Raw genomic sequence first — 14,749 nt, 5'->3', positions numbered from 1 at the left:
ATAGATTGCTCTAGACAGTATAGACATTTTAACAATGTTTATTCTTCCGATCCAAGATCATGGAATGGTCTTCCACCTTTTTTGTGTCTTCTTCAATTTCTTTCATGAGTGTTCTGTAGTTCCTTGAGTACAGATCCTTTGCCTCTTTGGTTAGGTTTATTCCCAGGTATCTTATGGTTCTTGGTGCTATAGTAAATGGAATCGATTCTTTAATTTCCCTTTCTGTATTTTGGGAGAAGATATTTGCAGATGACAGTACAGACAAAAGGTTGATATCCAGGATCTATAAAGAACTCCTCAAACTCAACACACACAAAACAGACAATCTCATCAAAAAATGGGCAGAAGATATGAACAGACACTTCTCCAATGAAGACATACAAATGGCTATCAGACACATGAAAAAATGTTCAACATCACTAGCCATCAGGGAGATTCAAATTAAAACCACATTGAGATACCACCTTACACCAGTTAGAATGGCCAAAATTAGCAAGACAGGAAACAACATGTATTGGAGAGGATGTGGAGAAAGGGGAACCCTATTACACTGTTGGTGGGAATGCAAGATGGTGCAGCCACTTTGGAGTGGAGGTTCCTCAAGAAATTAAAAATAGAGCTTCCCTATGATCCTGCAATTGTACTACTGGGTATTTACCCAAAGATACAGATGTAGTGAAAAGAAGGGCCATCTGTACCCCCAGTGTTTATAGCAGCAATGGCCACGGTCACCAAACTATGGAAAGAACCAAGATGCCCTTCAACAGATGAATGGATAAGGAAGATGTGGTCCATATACACTATGGAGTATTATGCCTCCATCAGAAAGGATGAATACCCAACTTTTGTAGCACCATGGATGGGACTGGAAGAGATTATGCTGAGTGAAATAAGTCAAGCAGAGACAGTCAATTATCATATGGTTTCACTTATTTGGGGAGCATAACAAATAACATGGAGGACAAGGGGAGATGGAGAGAAGAAGGAAGTTGAGGGAAATTGGAAGGGGAGGTGAACCATGAGAGACTATGGAATCTGAAAAACAATCTGAGGGTTTTGAAGGGGTGAGGGGTGGGAGGTTGGGGGAAGCAGGTGGTGGGTATTGATTGGAGAGGGCACGGATTGCATGGACCACTGGGTGTGGTGCAAAAACAAGGAATACTGTTACGCTGATGAGAAATAAAAAATTAAAAAATAAATTAAAAAAAAAAAGAAGTTAAAGGAGTTCCGAAAGCAGCATAAATGAAATTAAATTCCATACCTACATCATAATGAAACTTCAGAAAACCAACGACAAAGAGAAAATAAAGTGCCTTCCCAGAAGGAACACACTGACAAATGATCTTCAAGAGCTAGTAAAAGAAGCCAGAAGACAGTACAATTATATCTTTAATATTCAAAAAGAAAAAAAATTGAAACTGCCAAAATCCTATATCTTGTAAAAGATGCCTTTCAAGAATGAAGCAAAATAGAGTCATTTTCAGACAAACACAAGAACAAAAAAGTATGATACCAGTGGAACACACTAAAAGAAATTTTAAGGCTTATACTTTGAACATAAGGAAAGTGATTATCACATGTGAGATATAAGGTACAAATGATACGCAGAAATTTATGGATAAATCTAAATTAATGTAAAATGTATAAGACATTTTGTGAAATTTAAAAATTAAATAGAATTATATAACAATAGTACACAGGTCAGAGAAATGGAGTTTAACTGTTTGAAAGTCCCTGCATTGTCTAAGAAAAGAGTAAAACTATCTTTTAATTTCAGGCTTTAATAGGTATGATTAATGACATTTCTAGCAGTAATTTCTTAAAGATGAGAAAAAGAATTATAACTTTACTTTGTACAAGGAAAAAGTGAAAATGATAAAATTATCAATCCTTGAAAAGGCAACAAAGAACAGAAAAACACATGCAAGATCAATAGCAAACACAGGATATGATGGTAGATTTAAGCCCAAATATTTAATATCATATAATATAGCTTATGAACTTTTTGATATCAAATGTAAAATGACTAAATGTTCCATTAAAAACACAAATATTGTCAAACTGGATAAAAACTAAAATCCAACATTGGGGAGGGTATGTGCTTTGGTGAGTGCTGATTCACAGACCTGTACACCTGGGGATAAAAATACATGTATATAAAAAATTAAAAATTAAAAAAAAAACTCAAAAAAACCCCACTAAAATCCAGTATATAATCCTCTTTGACGAGGCATGTCTACAATATAAAAATAAGTACAGTTTAAGGTAAAATGGAGGTAAAAGAGTGGAAGAAAACTGTTTATCAGCAGCTCGTGGGTGGCTCAGTTGGTTGTGTCCAATTCTTGATTTCAGCTCAGGTCTTGACCTCAGAGTTGTGAGTTCAAGCCTGATGTTGGGCTCCAGTGTGGCACCCTCTTAAAAAAACATTGTATCAAATAGCAAAGGCTCAAATAATAAAAAATAGCTGTAACTGTGAGAACTAGAAAACTCTACAATCACAGCAGATTTTATCACATCTCTCATAGTAATATATAGAGTATATAGACTATAATAATTATTTCTAACAAATAATTGGAATATATAGAACAGATCACTGAATAAAAACACTAACAAAACTACTGCAAGAATGATAATAAAAAGACAAGAGAATGTACAAAAAGCCAGTATCAAATAGAAAGAAGGGACATCACTATAGATGCTGAGGAAATTCAATAAAGCTATCATTAAGAAGTTAATACTTATGAAACTCAAATTTTTATTTTATGTTTTATTTATTTATTTATTTATTTTTTTTGAGAGAGAGAGAGAGACAGAACATGCACATGAGAGAGAGAGCATGCACATGTCCAAGTGTTTGGAGGAATGGAGAGAGAGAGACTTTTAAGTAGGCTCCATGCTCAGCAAGGAGGCCAACACAGGGCTCCATCTCACAACGCTGAGATCATGACCTGAGCCAAAATCAAGAGTTGGATGCTTAACTGACTCAGACACCCATGTTCCCTAATGAATCTCAAAAGAACCAAAGAACCTTATAACTATTAAAAATAATTGAATAAAAGATAAATAATAGCGATACAACCATACAATGAAATACTATAAGCAGTATAGTATATATATAGTATATACTGCATATACGGAATGAACAAAAACCAAGTTGCTAAGGAGACATAATGTGATTTTATCCATATAAAGTTCAAACCAGAAAAAATTATTTAGAGAAGCACACATAGGTGGTAAAACCAAAAATAAACGCATGAAAGTGAATACCATAAAAACTGGGACCCATTTATACCTAGAATAATTGAGAAGTAATATTGACAATGTTCTTTCTTGACATGAAGGTAGTTATGCATATATTCATCTCAAAATTATTTGTTACATTGTACATTCATATTTTAAGAACTTTTCTGTACTTTTAATGTAATTTTTAGAGCAAAACTTTAAAAATATTTTTGTAAAATCATCTATTTCATCAGTGTGGAGCCACCCATCTTTATAACCATAAGTACAAAGTAAGGTTATACAAAATTTTATGTATTCTGCTTCAGAAAATGGAAAAGAATAAATGACCCAAATTATATTTCTAAACTACTCTGCTATCACCACTCTGTATTTTTTCTCATAAGTAACATAATCTGGGAAAATGGAGAATGCTCATGTTAAATTTTACAAACCTTTCTAATTACTTAGCTCCCTTCTTCAACTTGTTATATTATTTTTTTGGATAAACTACAACTACCAGTATCATCCAGAAAGAAAAGGGTTCAGATTAAAAATAATTGAATAAAAGATAAATAATAGCGATACAACAATACAATGAAATACTATAAGCAATATAGTGTGTATATATATATATATATATATATATATATATACTCTTACATCCTCTGTTTCTACCAATAGGAGGTTTGGCTTCCTCAATTTCAACTTTAAAAATAAAACAGGTCTTTGCCAACTAGAGGGGTGGTAAAGTAATCAATTTCAAGTCAAAGACAAAAATTCAGAATACAGAAAACCTTTCTGTCCTCACTAAGTTAGCCTCACAAACAAATCTCTGGAAAATGGAATGGAAAAAGGAAATTTTTTTTTTCTCATTTTGGGGAACAGGATAGAAAGAACGCATGCCTATATTATTTAAGCCAACATCCGCTTCAGAGGAGCATATTTAAATTAGAAATTATTACTTTCTTCACATTACCTATTAACATAACATATGTAATAAGTAAAATATAGACGGTACTCACCATTTCCATTAATAGACAGATTATGGGTCTTGAAGCTATCCTCAGCACTTTCCAAGGTCAAAGTAGTATGAGCTAGCAAATTATACTTTGCAGCACTAGTAATAGGGAGAAATAAGACATACTTTGAGTATTTTCGTATATTTCCTACCACATAAACCATTTAGATGTTCAATAACAGAAAATAAACAACCTGATTAAAAAACAGGCTAAGGTCTTGAATAGACATTTCTCCAAAGAAGATACAAAGATGGCCAATAAAAACATGAAAAATGCTCAAGATCATGAATCATTAGGAAAATGCAAATCAAAACCACGAATGGGGCTCCTGGGTGGCTCAGTCAGTTGAACGTGTGACTCCCAGCCTCAGCTCAGGTCATTATCAGGATTGTTAGATTGCGCCCCACATCCAGCTCTGTGTTCAGCATAAAGTCTGCCTGAGATTCTCTCTATGGCTCTCCCTCTCCTCTCCCCACTTCATGTGCGCACATGTGCTCTTTCTCTCTCTCTCAAATAAATAAATATTTTAACATTAAAATAAAAAAATACAATTACACCACTTCACATCCATTAGGATGGCTTTTATTAATTAAAGAAAAAAACAACAGAAAATAAGTGTTGGCTAGACTGGGGACAAATTTGTAACACTGTGCATTGCTAATGAGAAAGTAAAATGTTGCAGTCACTATGGAAAATGTACAGTGGTTCCTCAAAAAATTAGAAATAAGGGTGCCTGGGTGGCTCAGTGGGTTAAAGCCTCTGCCTTCGGCTCAGGTCATGATCCCAGAGTCTTGGGATCGAGCCCCCGCTTCGGGCTCTCTGCTCAGCAGGGAGCCTGCTTCCTCCTCTTTCTCTGTCTGCCTCTCTGTCTACTTGTGATCTCTGTCTGTCAAATAAATAAATAAAATCTTAAAAAAAATAAATAAAAATAAACAAATAAATAAAAATAAAAAATTAGAAATAGAATTACCATATGATTCAGCAATTCCACTTCTGGATATATACCCAAAAGAATTTAAAGTAGTGACTCAAAGGGATATGTGTACACCTGTATAAATAGCAGCATTACTCACAACGCACAAGAGCCAAACAGCAGAAGGTCAACTGTCCATTCAAAGGATGAAAGGATAAATAAAATGTGGTATATACATACAATAGAGTATTCTTCAGCCTTAAAAGGGAAGGAAATTCTGACACAGACTACAATACAAATTAACCTTCAAGACCTTACACTAAGTGAAATAAACCAATGACGAAAGGACAAATACTGCTTGATTCCATGTGTAAAGTCCGTGGAGTAGTCTAATTCGTAGAAACAAAAAGTCGAGTTGAAGGTTGCCAATGGTTGCGTGGCAGGGTAGCAGGATGTTATTTTTTATTGGGCATAGAATTTCAGTTTGTAAAGATAAAACCATTCTGGGGATGGGTGATGAAGATAGTTGCACAATACTGTGAATGTATTAAATGGCACTGAACTATACACTTAAAAATGGTTACAATCATAAATTTTATATATTTAACCATAATTTAAAAATGAAGAAAAACCACATTTAGATGTTGTAGATGACAGATTATAAATATAAATGAATTATCAACCTAGTATGTTTATCTCTTTATGCTATTTTATCTTAAGAAAATCTGCAAGTTATTTGCCTTAACTCATAGATGTTTCTCTGAATGGTCTCCATTCATTCAAAAATATTAACAGAACACCTAACATATGCCAAGTTCTATGCAAGGTGATGGGCACTTTGGTAAACAAGACTCAGTATTATATTCTGATGTAAGGGGGAGAGAGAAAAGGGAAGCAGAGTGATAAATTAAATAGTGGTATTTGTAAGTTATAATGCAACCTTTTCTATGAAGCAAAGGGGATAAGAAAACTGAGGACCTGTTAAGCAGGAGAAACAGGAAAGGACTATCTAAGGGGTAATGGTGACGCTCTCATAAGAAGATGGAATCAAGCAAAGAATGTGGGAAGGCATTCCAAGCAGAGAAGGCTGAAAGTAGAGCAGTGTGGCTGGAGTATAGGGAGCAAGTGGGAAACACCACCTTAGGACACAAGGTCAGAGATAAAGGCAGGAATTAGGTCCTCGAACTTTGCTGGAAACCTTGGAGAAAGAGTGGATTTGATTCCAAGCATAATGAAGTCATTGGAGAAAGTTAATAAGAAGATAGTGATGGGATCTGATTCATAATTACTTCCTGGGAGTAAGAATGAATCTTCTTCTGGTTTACCAACTTCAAAGATTTGGAGTTTTCACATTCATCATATGGAAAAATGGAGGACTTCATTACTAATTCCATTTTTTTCATGATAATCCCCTTTATGCTACTTGTGTTAAAATAGCACTCTTGCCAAAGTATCTAAAAATTCTGAGGTTAAATTTCATATCCTGGTACTCTGTGGTGATTAAAAAGTGAACTTTCATTCAATAATAATTCTATTTTCTGGGACGCCTGGGTGGCTCAGTGGGTTAAAGCCTCTGCCTTCAGCTCAGGTTATGATCCCAGTGTCCTGGGATCAAGCCCTGCGTCGGGCTCTCTGCTCAGCGGGGAGCCTTGCTTCCTCCTCTGGCTCTGCCTGTGTCTCTGCCTACTTGTGATCTGTCTGTCAAATAAATAAATAAAATCTTTAAAAATAATAATAGTAATAATAATTCTATTTTCTGAGCTAGTAATCTTGATTTCAAGAATTTTTCTTGGTTTTATTTATTTTCCAAATTAGTAAAACCTCAGCATTCAAAACATCAGATGTTTGAACATTGTTTTAAGCATGTTAAAATGTGACAGGAATATAGACAGAGAAGACAGACAAGGAAAAGTTTGATGGGAATTTTTATTAATTGTGCCAAGTGATATGTTTCATAAACCTCCTTTGTCTCATACTAAATCTTTACTAGAATCTCTACTACAAAGAAAAGTATGTATACATATAGTAACTGTGCAATGCATACTCCACAGAATGTTACTCCCTTGGAGAACACCTGTTCTCCAAGGGAGTATTGAGAAATAATGGAAATACTTTACTGTGTAAGTACAGCATGATGCTCTGATTTATCTTGCCTTTTAATATATAACTACCATAGACTAGAGATATCTCTCAATACCCAGTGACTTTTATCCCAGTAGGGAAATTTATGTTTCTGTCTCCAAAACTCAACAAAATATTTTTTTTTTTTAAAGATTTTATTTATTTATCAGAGAGAGAGAGGGGGAGAGAGAGAGCACAGGCAGACAGAGTGGCAGGCAGAGGCAGAGGGAGAAGCAGGCTCCCTGCTGAGCAAGGAGCCTGATGCGGGACTCGATCCCAGGGCGCTGGGATCATGACCTGAGCCGAAGGCAGCTGCTCAACCAACTGAGCCACCCAGGCGTCCCTCAACAAAATATTTTTAACAAAGTGATGTATGACTAAATTTCAAGCTACAGCCTGAATACAACTGGTATACTATCAGAGTTCTATGCAGACTTCTGGAAAGTTTACTAAGCACCAGAAAATCTCCACTGTTGCAAGAGCTAATAGGCACCAGCCTCATACTCAATGTGGGCCAGTCTCTGTTATTACTCACTTAGCCTGGGTTTCTATAGTTAGCTCTTACTTTTCCCTAGTGTTATACAATGAGTGCCCCCAACCCCGCAAAAAAGTTGAGAAAGTATTAATGAAAATTGTGGAGAAAAAATTCAAAGCAACTGAGCATAGCAATTACAATGGAAGAGCAAATATGATTACATACAAAGGGCCTACTAATAACCACGGTCTGGTGATGAGGGCCTAATATGTTAAGTATTATCTCAACACGATAATTTGTCCCTGATATATAAGTTTTACAGAACTACATTGTAATTTTCACACGTAAAATAAAGAAGATTAGGCTCCCTAATCTTCTGCATTTCAGGGCAGTGTATTATCTTCAGGAACAGGTGATTGTCAACAAGCAGGGAAGTGATGCGAAAGAGAGATGCTAGGTGTGTGTGACAAACCACAAGCCCGATGTGGCTAGAGTATGATGTAGGAGACGGAGAGATGTCCCAAATGTAAGTAAGAGGCAGACCCTGCACATGGCAGTGCTTTGTGAGGCATACTAAGGACAACGGATTTTCTTGTGAGTGAGATGGGAACAAATGGTAGGTTGAAGCAGAGGCATGCGCTATGATGTAACTTGTATTTTTAAACAATCCCTCTGGCTGCCATGTGCAGAACAGACCACCGGGGGTAAGAGTGAAAATGGACATCAACTAGAAAGTTTCTAGTTGATGACTAGATGACTAGATGACTGCAGGTCAAAGAGCTGATGCAGACCTGGAATAGAGTGGTAGCTTTACAGTAAGCTAGGGAGAAGAAACAAGATTCTTGATATATTCTTGAAGTTGACCCAATGTGGACATGGGAGGTGGGAAAAAAAAAAAGGCCTGAAAACAACTCCAAGGCTTTTGGCCTAAGCAACCAGAAAAATGGAATACTTATTACACTGCAGTGAGGCTGACAGAAGAATAAATATGGGAAATTGGGAAATATGAATTTAGTTGTGGACAAGTCAAATTTAAAATTGTTCTAGATATCTAGATAGGTTGTAAGGTAGGCAGCTGGACAATATCTGGAGTTAAGAGAAGAAAAAGTATAGAAGAATTAAATTTGGGAGTTACCAGTGTATAAATGAAATTTAATTAAAGTTAGAAAGTTAAGTGAAGTCCAAGGACTGAAAAATGAGACACACTTCATCATTAGAGATCAAGTTGAAGAGCAATGAACAAAGGAGGCAGGTGAGAAATAGTCAGAGGTAGTGGGAAAACCAGGGAGGTGGATCCTAGAAGGGAAGTTAACAGAAATGGTCCAAGGAGAGAGTAAGAGGAGAGGAAGTAGAGGTAAGGAATACAGAAAACTTTTCTATAAAGGGTAGCTCTCAAATGGGGCAGTACGGATGGGAGTTATTTCAGCATGTTTTGTGTTGGTAGCAATGATGCAGTTAAAAAACGACAATAAAAAAAAATTGATGATGGGGTGTAGGGGATATGCATAGGAGCTTGCTTCTAAGTCATGCAGAAGATGGGATCCAGTGCACAAGAAGGTGGCGTTAGATGGGACAGAGTTCCCAAGAAAAGAAAGCAGCAAATAAACATACAGATGTGGACAGGCTTATAGATTTGGCTGATGAAGATATGTAAGTTCTCTCCTGATTGCTTTAGTAGGATCAGTGATAGGTGAAACAAAGTCATCAGCTTTGAATAAGGAGTAGAGAAGAGGGGGAAATCGGAGTTTTTAGAAGAGACAGTAATATGATGTGAAATACCTTCCCTGAAGAGAGGCAAATTGGAAGGCTATGGAAACTCAGTGGGATTGCTGTCATACTGAGAACTCACTTAAGGTTAGTGATCATGTGTCTAAAGGGAGACCAGTAACTGTGACTCTTTATCTCCAGCTTCCTCATCTATTTCTCATGAGTGCAGGTGCGGAGGAGCACAAAGGAGGATTTAACCAAGGCTGGAGTTTTTCCAAGGTAAGTATGACAACAAGAAAAAGGCTAGGAAAGAATAAAGTGGTTAATCATGGAGTCAAATCTAAATTCGAGTCAGACTGCTAAAGGGAGCAAGCTGGAAATGTGTGAGGCAGTGGATAGAGGGATACCAGCTAACAAGATGGTAGAGGGTGTGCAATTATTTGTCACAAGGTCTAGGGCACAACTATAGAGTGGAGGACTGGAATAGGCAGAAGGACAAAATCACTGGAGATGGGGGGTCATGAAACTGAGAGGTCAAAGTATTAGATGAATAGACTACATGTCTTTTTAAGTCCATCAAGAAAAATACCTGAAATAGTGGGAGGCCGGGAAAGGGAGAGAAAGAGAATAAAGATACTTTTTATTTTTCGGAATGACACGGTAATTAATTCTTAGTAACTACTAAAAACATTTGTGTATTCTTCACTTCAGGAATAGCATCAATTCAATATATAGTATAATATAAAATACTGCCATTAGTGTGCACAGAAAGCAGCTGGTTATAAGCTGTGCCTTTACGCCAAGCGCACTGGGGAGGTGGCATGTTCAGAAAGCAACTCCCGTATAACGGAACAGGCTAAAATCATGTGATGAATGAGGTGTATGTTCGAATTTTTTCTCAGGCCTTAAGAAACAATTGTGACTAAGGCATCTCTTCCTCAGCTACTTTTAGGTAAACACGGAGCATATTTGCCTTTATTTTCAATAAGTGATGCATCTGATAATAACAAGCTGAAGAAAGTTATTGATAACTTCTAAGGATGATTAAATAAGCTATGATTAACAAAAAAGTAAGTAAATAAACTATGATAGAGCCGAATGATAATGTGGTCATTAACATAATTATGTGAAGACTCTATAATAACTGTAGAAAAAAAGCTGAATGTGTAGATAATTATTTATACCTATCTCCCAAAGCTAGATATTTAAAAACCTGAAAAAATAATGGTCAATATATTAAAAAAATTTGACTTAGAATGAAGTAGGAATAACTCTTTTTCTCTTCTAGATTCTATTTGATTATTTTTGTAATCAAATAAAAAGTGTGGCGAAGCAGTATGATGGAAATCTCCCATAAAAATCAGAGAAAGGCAAAGCATTATTATACCACATATGTACAGTTTAAGGCATTTGACAAGCAATATCTTTTTAAAGATTCACAATGAATACTTAAAGTAAGCAGAGCAGATAGTTTCATCCATGTTTTCAGAAGAAGAAACTGAAGTTCAGAGAATATAATTGACTTGCCTCTGCTAGGCAAGTAGTATACTGGAAAGAGGGCCCCGCTATACTTACTACCTTTATACTTCATTAAGAAATAGTTTAAAATTATGATACCTTTTCTGTTAAAACAGATATAAGGGACCGTATTTTACCACTGCAACAATTTTGAGTTCAGGGAGCGTGACTTATGAACTTTGGAATCTAATGTGCCATATGATATAACTGCTGAATAATCCTTTCTAAGATGATTAAATGAATGGATAATGGAATTGTACCCAAAGGCTGAGGAGCTCCTTAGTTACATTTGAACTCTGCATCATCTTTCACACAACCAAAACAGTAACTTCATTGTTCCTCAAATCATAAATAATCCATTTATTCTAGACAAGTATTAAGATACTTGTCTTATAACTTCAATCTAATTTAAAATGCAGTATAGTGGCTTATTTTTAAAAAAATTAATATACATTTTGTCAAATAATCATTCTCAATTTTACCAGTTTTCTTGAAATGATTGTTTAAAATGATGTATATTTACATAGCGATGAATAATGTACTAAATAAATAGTTCTCAATGACCATAAAATAGTGAACTCAGCTATTAGAAACACTGGGAAAATCTGGACAAAGGAATTTCAGTAAGTGAAATTCCACAAATAAAAATGAATAAATGAATCACATCAGGGAACATGCTAAAAATTACCAAAAATGTTCACTGTCTTCTTTTGGATCAAACAATACTTTATGATGATATTTCAAGTTACTTCATTTTTAAACCATGACTAATTACAATGCCAATGTTTCCAAAACTAACAATGATCTCACTTTTAAAACATTCTTGTCAGGATAACATTTTCTTACTAAAACATTACACTCATTCCTTTTAGCCAACCCTAATATTGAGTTCCCAAAAGTTTAATCAGCTACATTTTTTAATCAAATAAGCCAATTGTTATAACACTGGGGGGAGAAGTTGGTCCAAAATGTTATGGAAAAAAAAATGACTACTTTAAATGGTAGTCTAAAAAAAAGCACTCTTTTGTCAGAAAGAATAGCTATATTTGATCACATGCCATGTTACTAGAGAAGATATATATAGCCCAAATCTGATCTTTTATGTGCATTTTGGTTAAAAATTAAAAGCTGTACTGGGAATCTTCTCATTGAACTAGATCACTATTAAAGAAACAAAACTGATCCCCTTATGCATTCTGATCACTAGTACTTTTCTCAAACTCCTATCAAGGTGCTGAAGCAGTCAGTTAAGGAATTGCTAGTTAAGAGTCATCCCAGTCTATGAATTTAACCTAGTGTATGCCGGATTCACACCTGAAGCTCAGCAGAATACAGGTACTGGCAGAACATGATTCAGTGAAATGTAAAAGATTTTACTTTTCCTTTGACCAAATTTAATTGGTATAAATAAGCAAATGCCATAAAAGTTGCATGGGGAACGTTCATAAAGAAAATTCGTGTTTGGATTCAGGTATAAACCAAGTAGAATAACAAATCTAAATAGAATGAACGCTTCAAGACAAATATGTCAGTTGTTATTTAAAAGAACTAATACTGGGGTGCGTGGGTGGCTCAGTTGGTTAAGCAACTGACTTTGGCTCAAGTCAAGATGCCAGGGTCCTAGGATGGAGCCCCACATCAGGCTCCCTGCTCAGTGGGGACTGCTTCTCCCTTTGGCCCTCTCCCCAAACCCCACTAATGTTATCTTTCTCTCCCTCAAATAAATAAGTAAAATCTAAAAAAATCTTTAGAAAAAAAAATAAGGAACTTAATACCAACAATATTATGCTCAAAAATTCCTCCAGGCTTCAAAGAGGAATACAGGTTAAATGCAAGTTCTAACATCATTTAGATTATCTTCTATGAAATTAGAAATAATGGCTTTAAATTTTAAAATATGTCTATATTTTATAATCCTACATTCTTTTTAAATTGTAATGCTTCAGCATGGGTTTGAAAAAGTTAAGGAAAACCTAGTCTCAGAACAGTAAAAGTAGCAACAATGGGACGAACTACAATTATTAAATTTCCACTGTATTTTTATTTTTTTCATTTAATTTTGAGGAAACTCCATACTGTTTTCCATAGTGGTTGCACCAATTTACATTCCCAGCAACAGTGCACAAGGGTTTCCCCTTTCTCCACATGTTCAGCATTTCTTAATTCTTTTGATAACAATCATTGTAAAAGGTATGAGGTAATATCTTACTGTGATTTGATTTACATTTCCCTGATGATTTTTGATGTTGACCATCTTTTCATGTTTCTGTTGGCCATCTGTGTCTTTTTTGGATTAATGTCTATTCAGATCCTCTGCCTATATTCTAATTAGATTTTTTTTTCTGCTATTAAGTTCTAAGAGTTCTTTATATATATGGATATTAACCCCTTAACAGATATATGATTTGAAAATATCTCATCTCATTCACTAGGCTGCCTGTTCATTTTGTTGATGGTTTCCTTCACTGTGCAAAAGCTTTTTAGTTTATTTATCCAAAGAAAATGAAAACACTAATTCAAAAAGATGTATGCATCTCTATGTTTACTATAGCATTATTTATAATAACAAAGATATGGAAACAACCTAAGTACCCACCAATGGATGAATTAGATAAAGATGTATTATATTTTTATACTCAGCCATAAAAAAGAATGAAGTCTTGCTTTTTGCATCACCATGAATGGACCTTGAGGATATTACGCTAAGTGAAATAAGTCAGACAGAAAAAGACAAATACCATATGATTTTACTCATATGTGGAATTAAAAAACAAAAAAACAAATAAAACAAAACTAATAAGTATAGAGAACAGACTGGTGCCTTGCAGAGGAGAGGTGTGTTGGGAGCTTGGCAAAATAGGTGAACAGAGTCCATAGGTACAAACTTATAGTTATAGAATAAGTAAGTCATGAGGATGTAATTTATAGCATGATGATTACAGTCAATCACATTGTATTAAATATTTGAAAGTTGCTAAGAGTGTAAATCTTAAAAGTTCCCATCACAAGAAAACAAATCTTTAATTTGGAATGGTGAGCCAGTTTCTAGGCAGTAACTAGACTTACTGAACTGATCATTTCTCAGTGTATACAAAATTGAATCACTATGTTGTACTCTCGAAGCTAATATATTATATGTAAATTAATCTGCCCTGGGTCACAAAAATAATATAAGACAGGATAAAACATTAAGTATTCACTGCCAAACATCGAGGTTTTATAATGAGGCTTGAGTCCCACTCCCCACCCCCACCATTTTTTTTTTCCTTAAACAAGCTTTAAGGTGTATGAAACCTTAGAAATGTCTCTAAGGAGGCTCCTAATAAATGATTGTGTCTAAGAATCCTTACCTTTCATATGAGAAAACTGAGATCCAAGGAATAATGTAACTTCTCCAGGATATCAGGGGTCCTAGCATTGTTTTGAATAAAGCAAAATAAATTTTGCTGTCTAAAAAATTTTTAAAAACTACTGAACTCAATAGAAAATTCTTGATATATCTTAATCAAGAAAAGCTTTAAGAAGATAAAGGAAAAAAATTAAAGGGTTCCTTACTCACTTTTCAATGAGATTTATATGAGGAAAGACTTAACATTTTCTATGACTTATTTTTCAGAGGAAAATGGGGGAAGAAAAACCCTATTTGGATCCAACAGAACCAACAGATTGTGACATCAACTTATAACTCATGAACTGTAATTTTAAAAACTAAAAATAGAATTAAAAATCTGATGACTGTATTATAAATAGATAGGGCTAAGTATTGCTTCATGA

At 34.9% G+C, this 14,749-nt stretch overlaps 1 protein-coding gene across 6 annotated transcripts in view; it reads right to left on the bottom strand.

Annotated features, from left to right (window-relative positions):
• Nucleotides 1–14,749, bottom strand: part of RTKN2 (rhotekin 2) — a 72,973-nt gene that overhangs the window by 27,495 nt on the left and 30,729 nt on the right. For all 6 annotated transcript variants that reach the window (XM_013063055.2, XM_013063053.2, XM_004765683.3 and 3 more), the window contains one exon: nt 4,245–4,339. In XM_013063055.2, the coding sequence (XP_012918509.1) occupies nt 4,245–4,339 (95 nt within the window). The remainder of the gene's footprint in view (nt 1–4,244; nt 4,340–14,749) is intronic.

This window comes from Mustela putorius, unplaced genomic scaffold, assembly GCF_011764305.1.
Source record: "Mustela putorius furo isolate JIRA1106 unplaced genomic scaffold, ASM1176430v1.1 tig00003949_pilon_pilon_pilon, whole genome shotgun sequence".
Classification (NCBI taxonomy): Eukaryota; Metazoa; Chordata; class Mammalia; order Carnivora; family Mustelidae; genus Mustela; species Mustela putorius.
This window is presented reverse-complemented; position numbering and strand designations above follow the sequence as displayed.